This window comes from Ursus arctos, unplaced genomic scaffold (assembly GCF_023065955.2).
Source record: "Ursus arctos isolate Adak ecotype North America unplaced genomic scaffold, UrsArc2.0 scaffold_15, whole genome shotgun sequence".
NCBI lineage: Eukaryota > Metazoa > Chordata > Mammalia > Carnivora > Ursidae > Ursus > Ursus arctos.
This window is the reverse complement of record NW_026622819.1, coordinates 29,235,779-29,257,357: the sequence shown is the minus strand read 5'-3', so window position 1 is coordinate 29,257,357 and position 21,579 is coordinate 29,235,779. Positions and strand designations below refer to the sequence as shown.

At 41.8% G+C, this 21,579-nt stretch overlaps 1 protein-coding gene across 1 annotated transcript in view; it reads right to left on the bottom strand.

The window, feature by feature from the left end:
* EGFLAM (EGF like, fibronectin type III and laminin G domains) overlaps positions 1–21,579 on the bottom strand; it is a 250,445-nt gene that overhangs the window by 180,040 nt on the left and 48,826 nt on the right. The window contains exons 2-3 of the mRNA XM_044387045.3: positions 18,865–18,943; positions 12,279–12,337 (exon numbers count right to left, since the gene is read on the bottom strand). Of these exons, the coding sequence (XP_044242980.2) occupies positions 12,279–12,306 (28 nt within the window). The 5' untranslated portion in view covers positions 12,307–12,337; positions 18,865–18,943. The remainder of the gene's footprint in view (positions 1–12,278; positions 12,338–18,864; positions 18,944–21,579) is intronic.

Genomic DNA, 21,579 nt, shown 5'->3' with positions numbered 1-21,579 from the left:
CAGTGAGAAGAGAAAGCAGATAAAATAAATAAACCAAGAGAGAGTAAGCCTGGAAGAAAACACAGGCTTGGCCAATTCCTGGGGAAAGATCAAAGGCCCTAGGAAGTGCCCCGCAGAGGGAGTCAGCAGTTGCTGGCTGGGAGGACCTTGCAACAGCCCCACCATGCAGCCCAGCTGAGGCTGGTGAGTGTCCTGGTGAGTGTCCTGGCCCTTCATTGTTAACCTAGGCTTGGGAGAGCAGGAGGCAACCAGGTTGACCAATACCTCTCCCGCCCCCCCCCCCAAAGATTTCTCCTCCTCTGTTTAGGAATGAAGTACGCCCTGGCTAGAGGGTTTGTAATGAGCCCAATCTTGTTAGCAAAGCTTGAGACTATGGTCCCTTACGTGTCCTCGTTCTCAGGTGTGCAACTGCCCATGATAAATTCAAATCGACTCCGACTCGAGTATTTGTAAGTCTTAGCTGTGACACCAGAGCTTGTCCTTTTACACGGAGCTAGAGTAGAAAAGTGGAACAGATGGTGCTCTTCACTTCCAAGGTGCTAACTAGGCCATGTTTGGAAGCCCAGCAATGTGACTGCCCCCAGGACTGCTAGTCTCAAATGTAGCAGAATCATAGACCCTTGGGGCTGTCAGGACCTCCAGGGGTCATCTAGTCCCTTACCTCCATCCAACGCAGAAATCTGCCTTCATCATCTTTGGCAGGTCATTTACCCAGGTTCACACCTCCACGTGTGACAGAGAGATCCTAGCTCATCTCCCACCTGGAAGATGCTGGATAGCTCCTTTTATGAGAAAGTGATTTTTTAAACGATTTCTTTATTTATTTGAGAGCAAGGCAGCATGAGCAGGGGGAGGGGCATAGGGAGAGGGAGGGAGCATCTCAAGCCAACTCCCTGCAGGTGGGGCTCAATCCTAGGACCCCAAGACCATGACTTGAACCAAAACCACGAGTCCACCACTGAACTAACTGAGCCACCCAGGCGCCCCATGAGAAAGTGACTTTTTATATCAGACCTAAGGTAGCACCCAGAACCAAGCGTTACCATGAAGATAACTTCCATGTTGGTTCTGCTCTTTCCCACTTAAAAACAGTTCTCTCTGACGTAAAAACTGGAAGTAATAATAATCACCATCATGGCCAGCATTTATGTTAACACCCACTATGTACCAGACCCTCTCTGAAGTGCTTTAGAATCCCCATAACAACCACACCAGGTAGGTATTGTTATTGGTACTATTCCCATTTGACAGATGAGGAAACTAAAGCATGACAAAGGTAAGTAACTTTCTCAAAAATCATGCCGCTCCCAAGACAGAGCTTCGGCTGAATCCAGGTGGTCTGGTTCCAGTGTCCAGGCTTTTAAGGAGACAGAGGGAGAGCAGACAGAAGTGGACCAAGAATCAGGAGATCTTGGTGTTTACTCTTAGGCTCTGCCCATAGTGTATCTTGGTAAAACGAAGGGGCTAGATGAAATCATTGATACCTTCCGGGTTTTGCTTGTCTTGATCATCTGATGAACAGCACCATCCAATCCAAGCCAGTGTTGCTCGGAATGTGCCTTCTAAACAACGTGAACGAACTGTCCATTGCGAATTTTGCAACCCCGAGTATCATCCTCCTTGCATATCCCTGACCTCTGCCCATATTACCTCTTCATCCCTGGCCCTAGGCCTCCCTTTGATCTTTTGCAGATGGCCATAGATGATTTGGAAAGATGGCTTGGTTTCTTCAGAGGCCCCTCTTGTTTCTTCCTTGCAGGATTACCTTCAATTATATTATTATATTTTACTTCTGAGCGCCTCCAAATGCTCTGAACCCTCAGGCCATTGAGATAAGGCCTTACTTCCTGAGATCTGCTTGTTACAAATCTGTACCTGGGGCCTACTGAACTTATTTCCTTCCTTTGAGAGTCAAATCACACCCCCCAAGGTTCCCCCTCCTACCAGTCTGACAACCAGTTTATGGCACTTCTAACTCTGACTGAAGATAAATGGACACTTGCCTTTCACTTCCTTCCTGCCTTCTGGGAGGAGGGGAACTAAAGAGGGCAAAGAGGCTTTGAATGTTTCATTTTAAAAAATCTGTTCAAATTCACCAGAGGTCTAAACTCAATTAATAAGGTCACCAGCAGAAGAGTGATCTGCCTGCTTTGCTCAATATCATAGGAGAAGAGTCTGACCTTTGCCCCTTGGAATGGATTTGGAGGGTGTTAAGATGATAGTAAAGGCAAAGTTACCAACGACAGAATGTTGAGGAAGTCCCTCCATGACAGTGCGGAAGAGCCAGCAGCCAAGAATTAGCCTTAGATTTATTTTTTTGGAGAGGTTATATGTACATATGAAATTTGAAAATGTACATATAAAATCTGAAATGTGCATCAGTCAGAGTGTATAGTGATGAATAAGTTTCACCCGCCCCTCCCCGAAGCAACCACTATTACCAGTTTCTTGTGTATCCTTCCAGAGATATTCTATGAACATACAAGCAAATAAATACGCTTATACTTAACACAAGCAGGAGCATCCTGCACATGCTTTTTAACCTGAAAATCTGCCCAAATCAGCAAATAGAGATCTGCCCAAATCTGCCTTCCTCTAACTGACTGCCGAATACTATTCTGTTGTGTGATGCACAATTTATTTGTTCTTTCTTTGTTGTTTCCTATTGTGTCACTATAGACAATACTGCAGGGCATGACCTTGAATAACAGTTTGCACATGTTATAATAGACTGTGGGGTACATTTCTAGACTAGCCATCGCTCAGCAGAAGAGTAAATGCCTTTTCATTTTGCTGATTTGGCCAAATTTCCTCCCTAGGAGAGTGTACAAATTTACATTCCCACAAGCAATATAGAAGCGTGACTAATTCCGCAAAATCTCAACACAGTAGCTTGTCAAACTAGAACTGTATATTATTTCCATGTATGTTACATGTTTCAGTCATCATTCAACATATAAAGAAGAGTACAGAAGTGACAAGCATACCGATGATGAATTATAGCCAAGTGGGCACACCTGTAAAACTAGCGCCCAGCTCAAGAACTAGAATACTCCCAGACCTCCAGGAATCCTTCCTCAGGTTTCCCTCAAGATGCATACGTTTCAGAAGAAGGATGAGAAGAGTTCAGACCTCCCATTTAAATACACAAATAAAAATGACAATTACACAAATAAAAAGAGATCAGTGGAAAATGTAAGCATTCTCCACCCCCACTATGAAACAAGCATTAATTGAGATTTGATCCCACTATGTGTAAGGCTCTGTGCTGAGAACAGAAAATATAATGTCTTCTGCACTCAAAAAGACAGTTCAGAGAAGAGAGTTGCACAGCTCACTTTTCCACAAAGCAGGACAGGCACTAGATAAGAGTGCGAACAACATGCTGTTGGTGTGTCAAGAGAGGAAGACGCTACAAATGCTATATTACAAATGATAACCTACATCACAATATACTATAAAATATAGCCATCGACCTCAGAAATGTTTAAATCATGTTTCCTACACAGAATGGGATTCTGCCAGGAACAGAACTGGAGTTAACAAGGGCAAATTACCTGGTAGTCCCCAGTCTGTCCTTCCTTCTGCATACATTTCTGGAAGCATAAATTAAAAATGGCTGGGGAATTACAGTTAAGTTAGGCAACCTGATTCTCCAGCCTTTTATTTTAAAGTAAACTTTTTAACGAAGTATAAAAATGCATAGATCCTACCTACATGTATAATTCAATGGGTCATCATAAAGTGAACAAACCCAAGGGATAAGCCCCCAGATCATGAAATAGAACAATTCCAGACCTTAAAAGCCTTTATAGCCTTCCTACTAGTTATAACCTACCCCACAATGAAAAAGGAAACCATTTTCCTAACTTCTAACATCTAGATTAGTTTTGCCTGTTTTTGTTTTGAACTTTATATAAATGGAATCCAGTAATTGAATCCAGTGACATAATAATTTATGTCCAGCCCCTTTTATTCACCATCATGTTTGAGATTTTTATCCAAGCTGTGCTTATTCCCTCTCATTGGTGTGCAGTGCCCATTACACACGTATACTGCAATTTGCTTACACACTACTGCTGGTGAACACTTGGGCTGTTTTCTGGTTTGGAGCTACAACCAAAAATGTCTCTGTAACTGTTCTTGTATGCATCTCTGGTATACCTAAGTATGCATTCCCATTACGTGCAATTCCTGGGTTATATGGTAAGTAGGGGTTTAGGTTTGGAAGATATTCTCACGCAGACTGTCAAAGTCGCTACACCAATTTATACTCCCACTGGCAGTGGAGGAGTTTCAGTCATTCCACGATCTCATTGACACATGGTATTGTTTTGTCTTTTTCATTGTAGTCATTCTGATGAGTGTGTAATAATATCGCACTGCTGTTTAATTTGTGTTTTCTTAAAAACTAATGAAGTCAAGTACCTTTTCACTTATATATCAGCTATTAGAAATCCTAGTTTGTGGGGGCTCCTCGGTGGCTCAGTTGGTTAAGCATCTGACCTTTGATCTCAGTTCAGGTCTTGATTTCAGGGTTGTGAGTTTAAGCCCCACACTGGGCTCCACATTGGACATGGAGCCTACAAGGGAGGGAGGGAGGGAGGAAAGAAAGAAATCCTATTTTGTGAAGTGTCTATTCATGTATTTTGCCCATTTTTCCATTGATTTCTCAACCTATTTCTTATTGATTTTTGGAAGTTGTGTATATGGTCTGGATACTAGTCATAGGGTTTTTTTGGTTGGTGGTGGATGTTTATATTGAAAATATTTTTCGCACTCTGTCTTGTCTTTTAACTCTCTTAATAATGACACTGAATGAACAAAAGCCCTAGTTTTAATGTACAGTTGATCAATTTTTTTTTCATTAGTCGCTAGCATTTTTAATATCCTGTTTAAGAAATCTTTATCTACCTCAAGGTCATGAAGACATCAGTGCATGTTTTCTCCTAAAAGTGCTATTGCTTACCTTCCGCATTTAGATCTGCAGGGCATTTTTGCGTATGATGTAGGGCAGTCCTCAAGCCTGTCTGACTGGATGCTCCCTCCTGATTTAGATGTGAGCAGGGGCATCTTCACAGGGAGATGGGGCTTCCAGAGTATGGCTTTGGGGGGGTATCTCTTCCTCTGCAAGCATCAGCCAAGCTGATAGTCAAGGCTAACACTGTGACTACACTTCTCACCAGGTGTATCGAGTAGATAGCGACCTTGCATTATGTGTTTTGGAGCATAAACAAAGCCCACCTGCTCCAAAATATCTCACCTACATATTTCTCTTGGTTTCCTTGAAATATCTACCATTTGAAATATTCCCATGAGTGCAGAGTACAACCTGTTAATGACTTATATCCATTCTATCCCAAATAGCACTGGAGAAAGATGGAAGAGATGCTTTAAGAACTTTTATCCAGGTGATTCTCTTAACACGGACATATTCTTCCTGAAAAGGAGAAAGGGCTTATTAATACTGTGCCTGTGAACAAAGAGGTAAGGACTCATTTATTAGCTAATTTAGCGGTCACCCACGATATCAGTTCCAGGGTCCATAGCCGGTAGAGTGCAGGAGTTTGAGAGTGACTTGGGAAGGGGGAATTGGTGGTGGGCGAGGTTCCAAATGTGAGATATGGATTGGTTATAATAGCACAACTCTGGAAGCCATAAACAAACATTTCACTAAAGAAGAGATGAGTAAAACACAGTATGGAATATAATGGAGCAGTATTCAGTCATCTAAAAAGGGACGGACTTAGAGCTTCGTGGACTAAAATGGACAAAGCGGACAAAGCAAGCTGCGGAACGGAGAGCAGGTGTTCACAGAGTGGTGGGAAGGGGATTTGGCGGTCGGGCACAGATGCAGGGGAAATTGGCAATGTGTTATTTTTTTCACTGATTGTATTTTTAAATATTATAAGGGTTAAAAATAAAGTGCAATACATTTTAAAAGAAGGTAGGTCAGTCGAGGTGGAGCAACAGGAGGGATGATGGGGACTGAGAAACCGAGAGAAGAGATACAGGTCTCACCCATCTTGGGAGAGGGAGGCAATGAAGAGTTTGAGACAGGCACTCCCAAAGGGGAGGAGGGCATGAAAGCAGACCTCACAAATCCTGGGATTCTGTCTGGTGTGCTAGATTTCATGTGCAAGAAAAAAACTAAGAGCTACCGTCTTCCAGAAATGCCGGGAGAGCCTGTAGCACATGGAAGATAGGAGCTCCCTACACAACACAACAAAACACGGGAGCTCCACAGTGGCCGCAGGCAACTGCTCGGCACACTGAGAGGCAACTTCTCAGAGCGCAGGCAGGCCATTTCAAAATGCAGGGCTTGCTCGGGGACGACGCGACGTCCAGAACATCTCAGGGGACTGGAGGTCAGGACTCCTGCACTCCAGCCCTGGCCCTGGCACTAACTGTCGACAGGACTTTGGTGATTCGATTGACCTCTTTAGACCTGATTTTTCTCCTCTATCAACCCAGGGTGCCAGGTAAGATGAGTCTCAGCTTGTCCTAGTGCGCACAACTATCAGCTTCCACTGAAGACCCTCTTGACTTGTCCCAAGTTGGACAGATGTCACTACTTAAAAACAAAAAGGAGTCTTGTGAAAGGCTTGTTCTCAGAAAAAAATTGGAAGTTGGAAATCGATGGTCTTTTGCCAAAAAAAAAGAAAGAAAGAAAAAAATAGAACACGAAACAAAACATTTAATACACATGCACACACACATATACACACATGCACATACATACACACACAGATGGCAGGACAAAAGCAATTCCTTGCTTCAGAGAAGACTGTAGGAAGCAGACTCAAAGTTTCCAAGTAGGCCACATCCAGTGCATTCAGACAGAGGAAATGGGGAGGTGTGAGAAAGGAGGGGCAGGGAAGACCAGGGCTGGGAGGTGGGCGTAGGAAGCAGAGGAATGCTGGCTCCGTTTCTGGGTTAGTTAGTGACACTGCAAATAAATACAAATGTTCTGATGCCAAGAGAAAACCTGTGGAAAGAAGCAAAAGGCCAATCTTTCCATCTGAGTTTGATTATATTTTTATTTTTGCATTTCTTAAGAGAGGAAGTGAGGAGGAGGAGGGGACTGGAAGATTTGAAGGTATGGTCTGATCGGTGTTACCAAGCAGAAGGTGTCAAGGAGGTGACAAATAGCTGGGTGAGGGGGACACTTGGTTTGTACCCAGCCCCAGGGGAGGAGGAGGGGTGACAGAAAAAGGTTTAAGCAAGAGAAGAAGTTGTATGGCTTGTCAGGATGGCCTTGCTGTGGGATGAAGGAGGAATGGGACAGCTTCAAAGGCTGATCTGAAAAGTAGGAGGGGATGGCTTAGATTCATGACAATATGAAGTTAATCGACAACACGAAGAAAGATCAACAGTGAACGATGAAGGAGAAGTTAGCCTCGGTTTCCTCCCCTGTGGAATGGGATGTGACACCTACTGGAAAGGCTGTGCCCATTAGATGGGATGCCCCAGTGGACTGTGCGTACCACGCACTTGGCACTCTCTGAATGTTGACTTTATTTCATTTCATCACTCACATTTATCACAGAGACAAGCGAAGTGCTCTCCAGAGTTAAATTCCAGAAGCGCTAGCAGATTAGCAATGGAGACTTGGGGCCAAAGATGAAGCTTTGATCCAGACACTTTCAACATGAACTGGAAATAACAGAAAATCAAGGTTTTTGTTTTGAGACAATGAAAGACATCTCCCAAAAGATTGTGACATCCTAGATAGGGATTCTCCCAGGAAGGAATAATAGCTGAGCCATCAAAATAAATGAAGATACACACAGGACAGACCTACAATTGGTAGGATGCCAGGTAGCCCTAGCTGCTCCTGGGAACATCTAGCCTATTCATATTTTCCCTCAGCTTTCATACCTCTTAATTGATTCAGTATGCGTGTTTTTCATGTTTCCTATTTCCTTCTTTATTTATTACTCATTACATGTCCCTGGATGAGTCACACGGCTTCCCTGACATTAGTTTCCTGGGCTGAACTTGAATAGAACTCAAGATCCTTCCCAGCTTGGACAATCTTGCATCCGTGTTTGGGCATGGTGGCCCCAGGAACATCCTTCTCAGTCATGTCTAGACCCCAACAACTTATCCTGGGAAATGCTACCATGGCTCTGGTATTGGAGCCAAAGGAATAGACCAAAGTGGTTGTGGAGATGTTGATTTGCACGTAGTTGGTGAACTAGAGAACTTCATCTCTCTCTAGGGATGGTTTTAATCGTCCTTTGTTCCTGAGCTCTACTATAATCACGAGTTTAATTGGAAAAAAGCAACAACATGCAATTCAAGCTCTCCACTTTCAATGGAGTGAAAAGCAGATGACAGCAATCTAAGTACTTTATTTTGAATGCCTAAGAAAGTATAAGTGCATATTTACATGTGCCCCCATACGTCCTCACCATGCAGGTATACGCCTGGACTTTTCCAAGCAGTAGAGAACTATATGGAGGGAAGTTAGGACAAAGAAAAAACCCAGAACTCAAGAAAATAAACTGAGTGGAGAGTGGAGAAAGGAACAGAAGTGGAAGATACGGACAGGAAGAACATCTCACCCATATTCCAAAAAGTCCACAGAATGGTAGCTCACAAGTTTGATAGCACAGTTTCGAATTTTAACTATTTAGCATTTGAATGACAAGTCAAACAGATAAACAAAATTACCAGTTCAAACTGATGGCTCTTTACAAGTGTGCCCTTCTACAAAAAATCTGAACTTATGTAAAAGGTTCATTTGGGGCATAACTGGGATTTTTTTCACGATTTTTAAAAAAACTTTTAGGAAAGTAGTCACAACAGGGAGATTTTTCCAAATGTTTCGATTGCGAGTAGAATAGATACTTAAGCCAAAGTGTTAGCTTTAATTTCAATTTATATGTACTCAAGTATAAAGATAAAACATTATTGAAATGAAAGTATAAGCCAGTGAAGAAAGTGGAATATATATATCCAAATTGATATTTCATTAAAAAATTTTTTAAATGTAACTAATAGATTATTGGAAGAAAACAATTATACTTAGGGGAAAAAAATCATTCTTAAAATGTTCTCCATCTTCCTCTCCCACATTTGCTTAGGAAGCCAAACCACATGTTCTGTAACAGAGAACAGAAATACTCCAAACTTTCCTTACCTTTCCAAGGCACTGAAACAAAGTCCTCTCTTCCTGTAGCATTTGCTCGGCCGAAAAAGACTTTAATAGCAAATTATCTCTGAGATTATTGGGATGTTAAAGAACTGAGAATCAACTTTTTAAATCTCTAAAGGATCTAAAATTCTGTCAAATGTGTCAAATTCATGATTAAACAACGCTCTAATAAGTTTATCAGATTTGAAAGCTAGGTGAGCAGGAAATGTTGGGGAGGAGAAGGTGTGATGGTATTTTATCCTCAAACATTCAAATGAGACTATTATTTAGTTTGTAAAACAAGGAAGTATAAAGGACAGTTTGCAAGCTGTAAATTTTCTAAATTATAGTTTAACATGTGAGTGACAGTCATTAGAATCTAAAATCGTAGCTCATCCAAATGTATTATTAAGGGTTTGTTTTGTGTTATATTTTCATTAATGTAAATTAATATGACTGTAGGTAGTAAGTTGATTTTCCTTTTAAAATAACACTTCTTCAGGGCCTTCAGGGTGGCTCAGTTGGTTGAGCGTCCAACTCTGGATTTCAGCTCAGGTCATGACCTCAGGGTCATGAATTCAAGCCCCCTGTCAGGCTTCATGCTAAGCATGGAGTCTGCTTGAGAGTCTCTCTCTCCCTCTCCCTCTGCTGCTCCCCCTGCTTGCATGCTCACTCTCTCTCTCTAAGTAAATAAATCTTTAAAAATTAATAAAACAATACCTTCTCCTTCCTCCCCAAATTTTTGACTTGATCATGTAGTTAGCCTGTTCAGAATTACTGGGAACATGATTTATATCTCCCCAAACAATAATTAGTCAATGCAGCAGTATCTAAATAAAACTAGATCATTTAAAAGCTAATAAAATGTCAAAAAAAATCATTTTCCCTTAAATCTTAAAAAAAGAAAAAAGCAGATTTCAGTTTCTTGAACAGTCATGTCGCAAACGAAAGGCTGTATTACTCAAGAGGACCACTGAGTGATGAAAAACCACCAGCTGCTTTTAGGCCAGCGAGATTCTGACATTAGCAAAATTTCTTTTAGACCTGTCAGGCCAGAGCTGTGCTAGGAACCAATGTTCAGCGGATGGAGCTCACCGGCCTGGCAGCTACAGAGCTTCTTGACTCCCTCACCCTGAGCACCAGGAATACAGAAGCAAGAAAATGGGCGGCACACCTGAAGTGGGCTGAGCAAAGGAGAACTTCCAGTTCTTGGCCTGGCCCAGCCCCTTCTTGCCCCCGGTAGTTCAGCTGAGAACTGGTTCCCAGCAGGCATGAAGTTGGCCCCTCAGCGACCTGTCTTCATTCCCAACTTCTGGCTCCTCCATCCCAGAGTACTGCTATGTGATTTGTCAAGCCCACCAGTGTATGATATTAAAGAGTCTGCAATAAATTATTTATGCTGATTTTAACAAGAACCCTATTCCCAAGCAAAGTGCAAATGAGAGATAACAGTTTTGCCTTTCTGAGGGGATATTTGCATTTTCACAGAATATCAAAGCAAGAGATGCAAACGGTGGCTCTCAACCAGGGGTTCATTACTTGGATGCACAGTAGAATCTTGTGGGGCGAATTTCATAAAATATCCATGCCTGGGCTCCATCTCCACAGATTCTGATTTAATTGGTCAGGGGTGAGGCCTCAGCATCGGGGTTTTCAGAAGCTCCCCAAGGGATTTTAGTGTGCAGTCGACATTGGGAACTGTTGATCTAGAGAATCTAGAGCGAGAGGGTACGACCCTGAAACTGGAAGGTGAAGGCTGCTGAGCACTTGGGGGGCAGTCAGGAGGAAGACGCTGCAGCCAGGACTGCTCTGCCAGACGGGAGGCTGGTCTGTAGCAGCACTTCTCAAACTGCAACGTGTACGCTCATCTGTTGGGGTCTTGTCAAAGTGAAGATCACGATCCAGTAGGTCTGGGTGGCTCCCAAGATTCCGCATTTCCAACAAGCTCCCAGATGATGCCCATGCTGCTTGCTGATCCAGAGGCCATGTCTGAGTGGCAAGGAACTCGATGACACTGAAGATCCCTTCTGATCCCAAGATTCTAAGATTCTCTGAATTGAGAACAACAGGACTGGAGGAGGAGATATTTTTCCAGAGAGGGAGTCTGAAGGCTTAACCCACAGGGCATTCTATTTGCCTCGCCCTGAAACGATGATGAACTAATCTGCCAGGAGCATAACTCCCTCCTTGTACAGTCTGAGGAGTCAGGTTGCTATAGACCCAGCGGAAAAGCAAATGTGCTAAGGAAACATTTCAGAGGTCAAAGGGAGCCAAGGAGCCTACTCAAACACTCTCCTGAGTGGACCTGGCGTAAGCTTGGGAATCCAGGCATAAGAGTACGGTATAAAAAGGTGGGAACAGGGGCACCTGGGTGGCACAGCAGTTGGGCATCTGCCTTCGGCTCAGGGCGTGATCCCGGTGTTGTGGGATCGAGCCCCATATCAGGCTCCTCCGCTATGAGCCTGCTTCTTCCTCTCCCACTCCCCCTGCTTGTGTTTCCTCTCTCACTGGCTGTCTCGATCTCTGTCAAATAAATAAATAAAATCTTAAAAAAAAAAAAAAAAGGTGGGAACAAGAGGTGGACATATGATATTTAAATATATCAAATGACTTCAAACACTTTATATTTTACATTTTAAAAATTATGAAACCATATTTGGACAAAAGAAATAAAGATAAATGTAGTAAATGCATATACAGGAAAATCATACTAGCCTTAAGTGAATTGATACATTAGGTTGGGATGATCTATTCTTTAAGGCAATTTTAAAAATCAAAAACATGGGGGCACCTGGGTGGCTCATCTGGTTAAATGTCTGCCTTCGGCTCAGGTCATGATCCTGGGGTCCTGAGATTGAACCGTGCATTGGGTTCCCTGCTCAGCGGGGAGCCTGCTTCTCTCTCTGCCCCTATCCCTGCTTGTGCTCTCTCTCTGTGTTAAATAAATAAATAAAATCTTTAAAAAATAATAAAATAAAATAAAAAACAAAAAGGTATTGTTTTTATTCCAAAGCAATTTTAAAGTCTTTCAGGGATTCAATAAAATGTTTTTCCCTTTGATGTTCTTCATTATCAAATATTCTGTTTAAAGGGAGTATCACCTTTTGGATTGTTGGTTTACCGAAGAGATTCTTACCCGCGCTGAGACCATGCCCATGCACCATTATCAGATGAAGACGAGGATGTAAACTGCAACTGGAGAAGAAACAAAATCTAGAGTCAGAAAGTCTCCTCATGGGACTTCGGAAGCCAGCGATTTTACAAAACACCAAAAGCCGAACTGCATGGTGAGCGCAGTAACTTTCAAAGCCCTCTTGGATTCTTAAGAGCGGTCTAGAGCAGTGGTTTTTAAAGTGGTGTCTGGGGGGGGCGCCTGGGTGGCTCAGTCGTTGGGTGTCTGCCTTCGGCTCAGGGCGTGATCCCGGGGCTCTGGGATCGAGCCCCGCATCGGGCTCCCTGCTCAGCGGGAGGCCTGCTTCTCCCTCTCACACTCCCCCTTGTGTTCCCTCTCTCGCTGCCTGTCAAATAAATAAATAAAATCTTTAATAAATAAATAAATAAATAAGTAAATAAATAAATAAATAAAGTGTCTGGGGACTTCTGGGTGGGGTCTCTGAGACCTTTTCAGGGAGTCTGTCAGGTTGAACCTATTCTTATGATGATATTAAGATGTAATTTTTGCCTTTTTGACTTGTATGAGTCATGAGTATGTGGCGGAGATTTCCAGAGGCTGCAAGTCATGTCATATCTCAACAGACTGAATGCACAAGCAGCTGGGAGAATGCAGCTCTCTTCTATTAAACCTGATGTTAAAGAGATGTGCAGAAATGGGAAACAATGTCATTGTCACTAATGTTTTATTTTGAAAAATATAGTTTAAAATATGGTATTTACATGAACATATGGGTTTATTTAACTACTTTTTAAAATATACTTTTTTAATTTCTCAGCTTTAATTTTTATGACAGTAAATATCGACAGATATAACCCATGTAAACAAAAGCTTTTTGGTGTCTTCAATAATATTTCAGAATGTAAAAGGTCCTGAGACCAAAAAAAAAAGCTCTGAACCATTAGTCTAGGGGCCTTGTTCTCAAAATATGATCCACGGCCTGGCAGCACTGGCCTTGTTCTAGTGTCAAAGTATGGTTCACGGACCAGAATCTTGGTACCACCTCAGACCTACTGAATCAGAACCTGCATTTTCGCAAGGTCGCCAGGTGATTCATGGGCACAGTTAGGTTGAAAAGCACTGGACTATACCTTTTATTTATTCTGTCAATCCGAATCTTGATACCACACAATGATTAAAAAAAAGTAGCCTCTTTGAATTCCATATTAACTACTCCCTAGCTGGGTGAAGTTAGGCGAATTACATAGTCACTTTGTGCCTCGGTTTCCCCATCTGTAAAGTGGGGAAATAACAATACCTAGGTCACAGAGTTGTTGTGGAGATAGAGGCACTAATAATATGTAAAGGCGGAGAAGCATGCCTGGCCTGTAATCAGCATTCCACAAATACTGCGTGCTGAGTAGATTTTCTGAAAGTTCTAGCTGCTATGCCTTCTTCAGGGAGCATACAGATCAGTGGAAGACACAGATCCCAGCAGCTGCCACACAGTGAAGCCACCAGTGGACTCCTGGTGTGTTCCAAAAGGCAGCGGGAGCCCCAGGTCTGCACTAGGAAGCCATGGATTTTATTCTGAAACTCCAAGGACAATGGGCATTTTCAAATGGACAAGCATGGAGAAGGCACGTTCCGTAGTAGGAAGAGCAAGGGAAACGGCAGAGAAGCCAAGGAGAATATGACATGATTGAGGAACTACGTTCTCCTCACCACAAGCCTTTGAGTTCCACAGATGAGGAAACTGAGGCACAGAGAGGTTAAGTAACTGGCCCAACATCATGGAGCTAGTAAGAGAAGCAGTCAGGAGCCAAAGGCAGGTGGGCTCCCAAACCCATGTAATTCTCCACCATGTGTAACAGTCTCTGTCCACGATGCCAACACTCAGAGATTTTTGAAATTTGTTCTATGGCTAGTAAGTGACCTGTGTGTGCAAATGCTCATTGTGCTGTTCAAATCTGGATGGATTCCAATCAGGAGGGTTTATTTGCTAGACAGAGGAATCCAGACATCACCTTGTAAACCACAAGGGAGCCGTAGAGACTTGTTTGGCCAGGCTGAGCAGTGGGGGGTGGGGGGGGCAGAGACTCTCTAATTTCAAGATTATAAAGTTTGGTCCATTGGATGTTATAGCAAATTACATTCATGCAAGTGATATGATGAAGATCTTCCAAGAAGGCAAGAAAAAAGAATACCTCAAAGAGCATGAACATGAGCGAGATCCTGCTGAAAGTCTGCCAGCATCCGCGAGCTGAGGGCTTTGCCTCCATCCACGCATTGGGCATTTTTCTCAAAGGAGGACTCTGTTAAACTCTACTTGGAGATCTGGGGTTTAAATTGATCCTTAGGTCATGTGACCTCTGACCAACAGCTGTATGTGTTTCAATCAACAGGAAAATCAGTTTAAAAACCATGGTGGGGCTTGGAAAAGTCATGAAATGGGCTATCTGCACACATTCCTTTCTCCTTTACCCCACCGAGCTGTGAACAAGCCAGTTGTCAAGGTAAAGCCTCAGCAAATGCCTTTCGCTGCCCCCTCCATAGCCTGAACCCACATCCTTCGCCCTGCGAAAGGGATCTTCCCTCAAGTAACTTCCATTAGTGGCCGGCCAGAGGGATGGGGCTTCCCTTCTGCCTCTGAAGGGGCAGCTGTCCATCCACATAAGGAGGCAAATCCACACATTTGGGTAATTAAAGTAAGTTGGGGGAAATCCATATTAAAGGCAAAACTATAGGGCCATTAAGAAGATTAGTGGTTGTCAGGGGCTGCGGTGGGTGGAGAGGCACGATGTATTTTGTGGGGGGAATATAAAACTGTTATATATATTGGCTGTGGTTACCCAATTGTATGAGTTTTCCAACTTTTCTAGAACCGTATACTGTACTTAAATTATACAATTAGCCAGATGTTTAAAAGATTGCATATTATTTCTTTTCTATTTTTTAATTTGTTCTTTCTATATTTCCTTAACATTCTTTCATAGCTAGTATTTCCTGCGTGCTCAGTATTTGTCAGGTATAAAGCTAAATGTTTAATATTCTGTTGAACCATTTCAAATTGCAATTTTCATCGGTCAAAAGATGGTCAAATATCAGCTATTTCATGTGCTTTAAACTTAATACTTACCACAACCCTTTGGGGTAGATACTATTATTATCTTCATTTTGAGGTACAGAATGAGGCTCAGGGTGGTTAAGTAATTTTCCACAAAATACGGTGAGGAATGAAGCCAGTTCCAAAAGATACATATGCTTCATGGAGCAAAGTGGTAAAACACAGAGATTCCCAAAGGAAGAAAAAAGACCCACCCATCATACCATCACCCAAAGTGATAACATCTTGGTGCATTATCATCAAATTATTTTCCTAAGCATTCAATAAAAATTATTCTGATGCATTTTTTTTAATCATTGAAGAAGAGAGATACAGACATTGAATAACTACAGTGGAGTTATAAATGAAGATTTTTGTCTTATTTCAGCTTGCCAGGCATTTTGATAACTGAAAACCAGCTTAATGCTATTTTCCGCACTAACAGTTTTAATTTTTACAATTCATCTTCTCTTCTCATTTTCTACCCCTTAACGGTGGCGTCAATGTCACATATTTTAGATGGCTATTGATAATTATCGCGAGTTTCCAACGCAATGGTAGCACTTAGAAAGAGCCTAAGAATACAGGTGTCCATGTAACTAATTACCACATGAATTTATCTCAAGGGCCTCCTTATCGTCTCCCTCCTGCAAGTCATTGATAACTTGCCGGCTCCAGATGAATTCACGTTGTCAGAAATAGAGAAAGAGCATTGTAGAGTTAATTCCAGCTGCCAGAGAAGCTCAATAAGCCCCCAAGAAGCTTTTGAAAAATCAAAAAACTCTTAAAAAGGTCTTTAAAAGTAGTTTCTCATGTTTGGCCCAACAGAGTGATAATGCTTCTTTAAAGATAGCGGGCATATGAGCCAATCAATACGCTATTAAGACACTGACAGCACTGAGATAGGATTACATGGTGAAGAAATTGTGAAACCTTTAACTTTTCATTTTCAGCAAGAAGAATTGAGGGAAGTGGCTTTTTTAAATTTATTTTTATCTGAATAGCCTTAGGTAATACAATTTTTTCATTTCAGATCAGGAAGTTCACCCTCAGTCCACATGTAACCAAGGGATCAAGTGAACTCAGTATCTCTTTTTATAACATAACTTTATTCTCAAGTCTGGTCCAGCTTCCTGGTTTGGTGGGAAAATACAACTACTTAACTCATAAAGACTTTTTCCAATTATTGCCCTTATTCCATTATTGAAACTACAGGAGCTTAGCCAGATTAACTTACAAAGTAATCTGGCTGCATTTACACGTTAACTTGAGGTCTGCAACACTTTCTAAATGGAAGTCAGTGGTCTATAAGAGATTTTTAAGAGTGCAAGGATCTGTAGAAGTCTTTGTATTCCACTCCTAATTTCATAGATAATAAAACAGAGACCCAGAGAAGTTGACTTAAGACCACACAGATGGATGGATGATACTGGGAGTTCGAAATCATCCTAAAACCCCAACCCATATAATAGACTAATGACTTTCTACTCTAGGTGTACCTTAGTCATCACTTCAGGGAGCTTAAAAAAAGCCCTGATGTCCAAGCTGCACCCCAAACTAATTAAATTAGACTCTCTGGAGTGGGACCCAGGCATCAGTGTTTTTTAGACTTTGGGGGAAAGTCTGATGTTCATTCTCCCAAGTGCAGGGAACCATTGGATAGAGTTTCTTGCTATGGTGAGTGTTCATTTTTATAAAGTCAGAGATATCATTACTAGAAGCATTTGATGTGCATGCATTTGAACATACTCCAGATCAACTCTTGTGCCTTCAATTTTAATGACATGTGGAAGTCATTAGCATTATTTTACAAATATTCTTAGCTCTCTGTCTTCCGGGTACTTGGTAGGATTACACTTCCCGGCCTCTTGTGATTAAGTGGGGCATGTGACCAATGCTGGTAAATAAGTTGAGAACAAACATGACTTTGGGCTGGAGCACTTAATTGCTGGTTCAAGCCCCTCCAAAGTTCTTATTCTGTCCGTCACAATAATTAGCCATGTTTCACAGAGTGGCAATTCTGTAATCCTGGGTCCCAGAGTGAAGTCAATACTCACAATGGATATATCATATGGATGAAAAATAGATCTGGGTGGGTTTTGTTTTCTTTTAAAGCCACTGAGATTTTGAGGTTGTGTGTTACCACAGGATAACTTAACCCAGCTTGAAAGATTCACTACATAACCCCAAAGTTAGTATTCTAGGGAAAATAAATTATTTTAAAAATTAACTTATTTTCTCCCCCAAAATCTGTATTCAAGATTTCATTGTTTTCCTCTTTCCACTGAGAATGGATCATAAATATTAAATCCCAAACTCAAATTTTTGGAAGTTTTGTCTTGTTCCTAACCCTGAGAGTGCTATTTCCACGTATCATCAAAAGTCAACTAGAAGAATCACACAGAAGATTCCCAGATGTTCAGAAATGAGAAGCTGTCTTTAAGAGACTTAAGTCTTTTCAACACACATGGGAATTTCTCTAACATTATTGCTGTTGTGATATTCACCAATGGACGCACACTTGAAATTATGTTTGTCTTTTTACACCATTAAGTTGTTGCTTTAAAGTTGTTTAGAATTTAAAAGTCTGGAGCGCCTGGGTGGCTTAGTCAGTTAGCATCTGCCTTCAGCTCAGGTCATGATCCCAGGGTCCTGGGATCAAGCCCCGCATCGGGCTCCCTTGTCAATGGGGAGTCTGCTTCTCACTCTTCCCCTCCCTCTGCCCTCCTTCCCCCACTCATGTTCTCCCTCTCTCTCTGTCTCAAATAAATAAAATAAAACTTGAAAAAAGAATTTTTTTAAATCTCCAATGGGGCCACTCACTTGCTATTAAAATCTAAACAGTTATATGACTTATGACCTAAGTCACTGGCAGATAATCACTCTGGGGTATGGAAAGAAGACCTCTAACTTACTCCTTGAGCTCAAATCTTAACATTCTTATACCTGAGTATAATATCTGTCCCCCTTTTTCCTTCCCTACAAGATTTGGTAATAACACGGGTCCACTGGAGCCCATGTATGTGAAAAGACTGTCTTGGAGGAAAGGCCCCAACTCAACCTGCAGGTGGAAGAGGCAAAATGCACCAGCACCAACTATGGGCTTAATCCAGCCAAGATGGTATCATGGGATGGGGAGAAATAAATTATGGGTAACTGAGGGTCAGAGCCATCGCGATAAGTGGCTAAGAAAAGGCTGGAGAGACACCACACCAGTTCTAGTAATCCCTAGCCAATTAATAATAAGTGAACTTCCCATGCAGCCGAACACAACTGAGAGAACAATCCAGTACTGTAAGGGTGAAGTGGGGTGAATTTGTTGACCTAATAATGAGCTTCTTCCTCTTTAACTAACATGTATGAATCTATGACCAGCACTGGAGCCTTGTTACACTGTGCTATAGTTATAGGCTTCTAAGTCAGGGTGGTCCTTCAAAGGCTTCTTTGAGCCTGTAGGGTCTCATTTTATGCAGTTGATGAAACAGATCCATTTTCCACATTTACCTTCATTCCTTTGATTCCTCTGGGAAATGTCTTCCCCACCCTCAGGAACCAATCCTGCAGCTCAATGGTAGCTCCACAACTTCAAGAATAAAACACACATGAAGAAAGGAGGTGAAGTTAGTTTGCAAAACAGTCAAGAACTTTCTAAGAAAGAGGAAATACATTTCTATTGACCAAAAATTAAAATCTGCTATTTGCTCCAAAAATATGATCCATGAGTGGTGACTGGGAAGTTACTGTGGTGTAGACGAGGGACTATCACATCTGGAAAATGAACAGCTTCAGATTCAACCAATTCTGCAACTGTGAGAAAATGAGATACACTTTCAGATCTTAGGCTTTTTATTCTGTAAAACGAGATAATAATAAACTTATTCTATCTTAGCTGTTGCATTGGGATCCATTTGGATAACATACTTTTCAAACTCTGGGCTTAATATTGTTATTGATATAAGAGTATCTGAAGGTTTAATCATAATCACTAATGAAAATGGGTTCTGAGAAGCAATTAAATTCCAAAATTGGCAACGTTCTGGAAAAGTATGTTAGTTTTAATAAATACTCCAAAGCTCTTATTGCCCGAGTAGGACTTGCACATTTCAGGGGTGTCATCTTGTAACTAATAAGTAGTCCATACTTCAGAGGCTGTAAGCCTTTTAGCTATCTTTATCCCTGATCCACACCAGAGATTTTGCTAAGTAGCAAAATATATATTAGCGATGGATTTTCATTGCCAAAAACAGCACTGCTTAATATATGTGGATTGGCTAGTGCAGGGGTCAGAAAACCTGTTTTGTAAAGGTTTGTTGTTATTTTTGGCTTTGCAAGTAAACGGCCTCTGTCACAGTCACTCAACTCTGCCATTGTAGCACAGAATGAGCCACAGACAATATGCAAATGAATTGGCATGGCTATGTTCCAACAAAACTTTATTGACAGGCACAGACCAGATTTGGCCTGTACACCAGAGTTTGTCAACTGCTAAACTAGAATAGTGTAGAAACACTGCCTGTCCTTGAATGGACGGGGTTTAAGGATAAAGATCTCTTCACACATTAAAATGTTTCCCAAGGTTGAGTTCTAAAATAGTCCTAAGTCCACTGTTGGCTTGGAGGATTCTGGTTACCTGATGGCAACTACAAGGTTAACTGAACCCTGTCTCTACAATGTTATGGCATTTGCCCTGAATGTGCCATTTAAATGGGGAGTAATTGGTGTATTTACAAGGGCAAAGATCTGAAGTCATTGAGTTGCATGCTTTCATGCCTGCCTGTCAATCACTGTTGTGTGGCAGCATAATCTGTCTAAGTCTTGCTTTTCTTACTTGTAGCATGATGATGGGCTTGGAGATCTGTAGTCCTCACTCACCTCTGATAATGGATATACATCCAACATGAATAAAAGAACTTGAAAACTCTATGCTGCCAAATTGGCTTAGGCCAGTTCACAACAGAAGTAGAAAACAGACAGAAGGGAGACATATCACCAATTAAGGAAAGAAGAACTGATTCTAGAGAAAGGCAAAGTGCAAGCAAAACAGCCCTACTCCATGAGGTCATAACAGCACAGGCTTCCGTGTCATTCGGAACCCAGTCCTTCAAAGTCAAAGATGACATTATCTCTGCATGTCTTTGGGGCTGGAGAGACCACCCCCAGATTTAACAGCCCTTTCAACTCAGTGGAAGACCGTTCTTTGACTTGGGGCAGCAATTACTTTGACAAAGGTTATTATTGTTGGCAACTTTGCTGCTTTGAATTCTGGTATGTGCTTAGAAAGATCCCCTCCTTTCCAGCTGCTGGTCACCAGGCAGAATTTCCAACAACCCTTTTATAGGGCTTGTAAGGATTAAGTGGAACAAAGTATGTGAGGCCTGGCTTTTAGTAAACACTCTATAAATGTGAGGTGTTTATTATCACCTCCCAAGTATAATGAGGCTTCTGTCCCACAGAGACCTTGGACTTTTTTTTTTTTAGTCCGCAGTCTTCCCCTTGTGATTTTGTTCATAGAATTCTATAATTTTAGGACAAAAAAGGGCATTCAAGACCATCTAACCCAATTTCCTAATGTAATTTTGAAAACCTGATCCCTGATTGGTGACAAAGTTCCTTATCTATACATTCCCATATGGAGACATAAACCACATTAATACTTAAAGCAGGCTTTAAAATTATGTAGCCAACAAAAGGGAACTAGAATGCATTCATCTATTTCAACCAGAACATGGGTCAAAAAATAGTTAGGGGCGCCTGGGTGGCTCAGCCATTAAGCATCTGCCTTCGGCTCAGGTCATGATCCCAGGGTTCTGGGATCGAGCCCTGCTTTGGGCTCCCTGCTCGGCTGGAGGCCTGCTTCTCCTCCTCACACTCCCCTTGCTTGTGTTCCCTCTCTCGCTGTCTCTCTCTGTCAAATAAATAAATAAAATCTTTTAAAAAAAATAGTTAAAAACTACAGAAAAATAAAACATGGAGTAACTTTGTTAACTGTCAAATCACTGTAATATAAATATTTCACTTTTTTTTTAAAGATTTTTATTTATTTATTTGTCAGAGAGACAGGGAGAGAGAGCACACACGCAAGCAGGGGGAGTGGCAGGAAGAGGGAGAAGCAGGCTCCCCACTGAGCAAGGAGCCTGATGTGGGACTCCATCCCAAGACCCTGGGATCATGACCTGAGCCAAAGGCAGACACTTGACTGACTGAGCCACCCAGGGATCC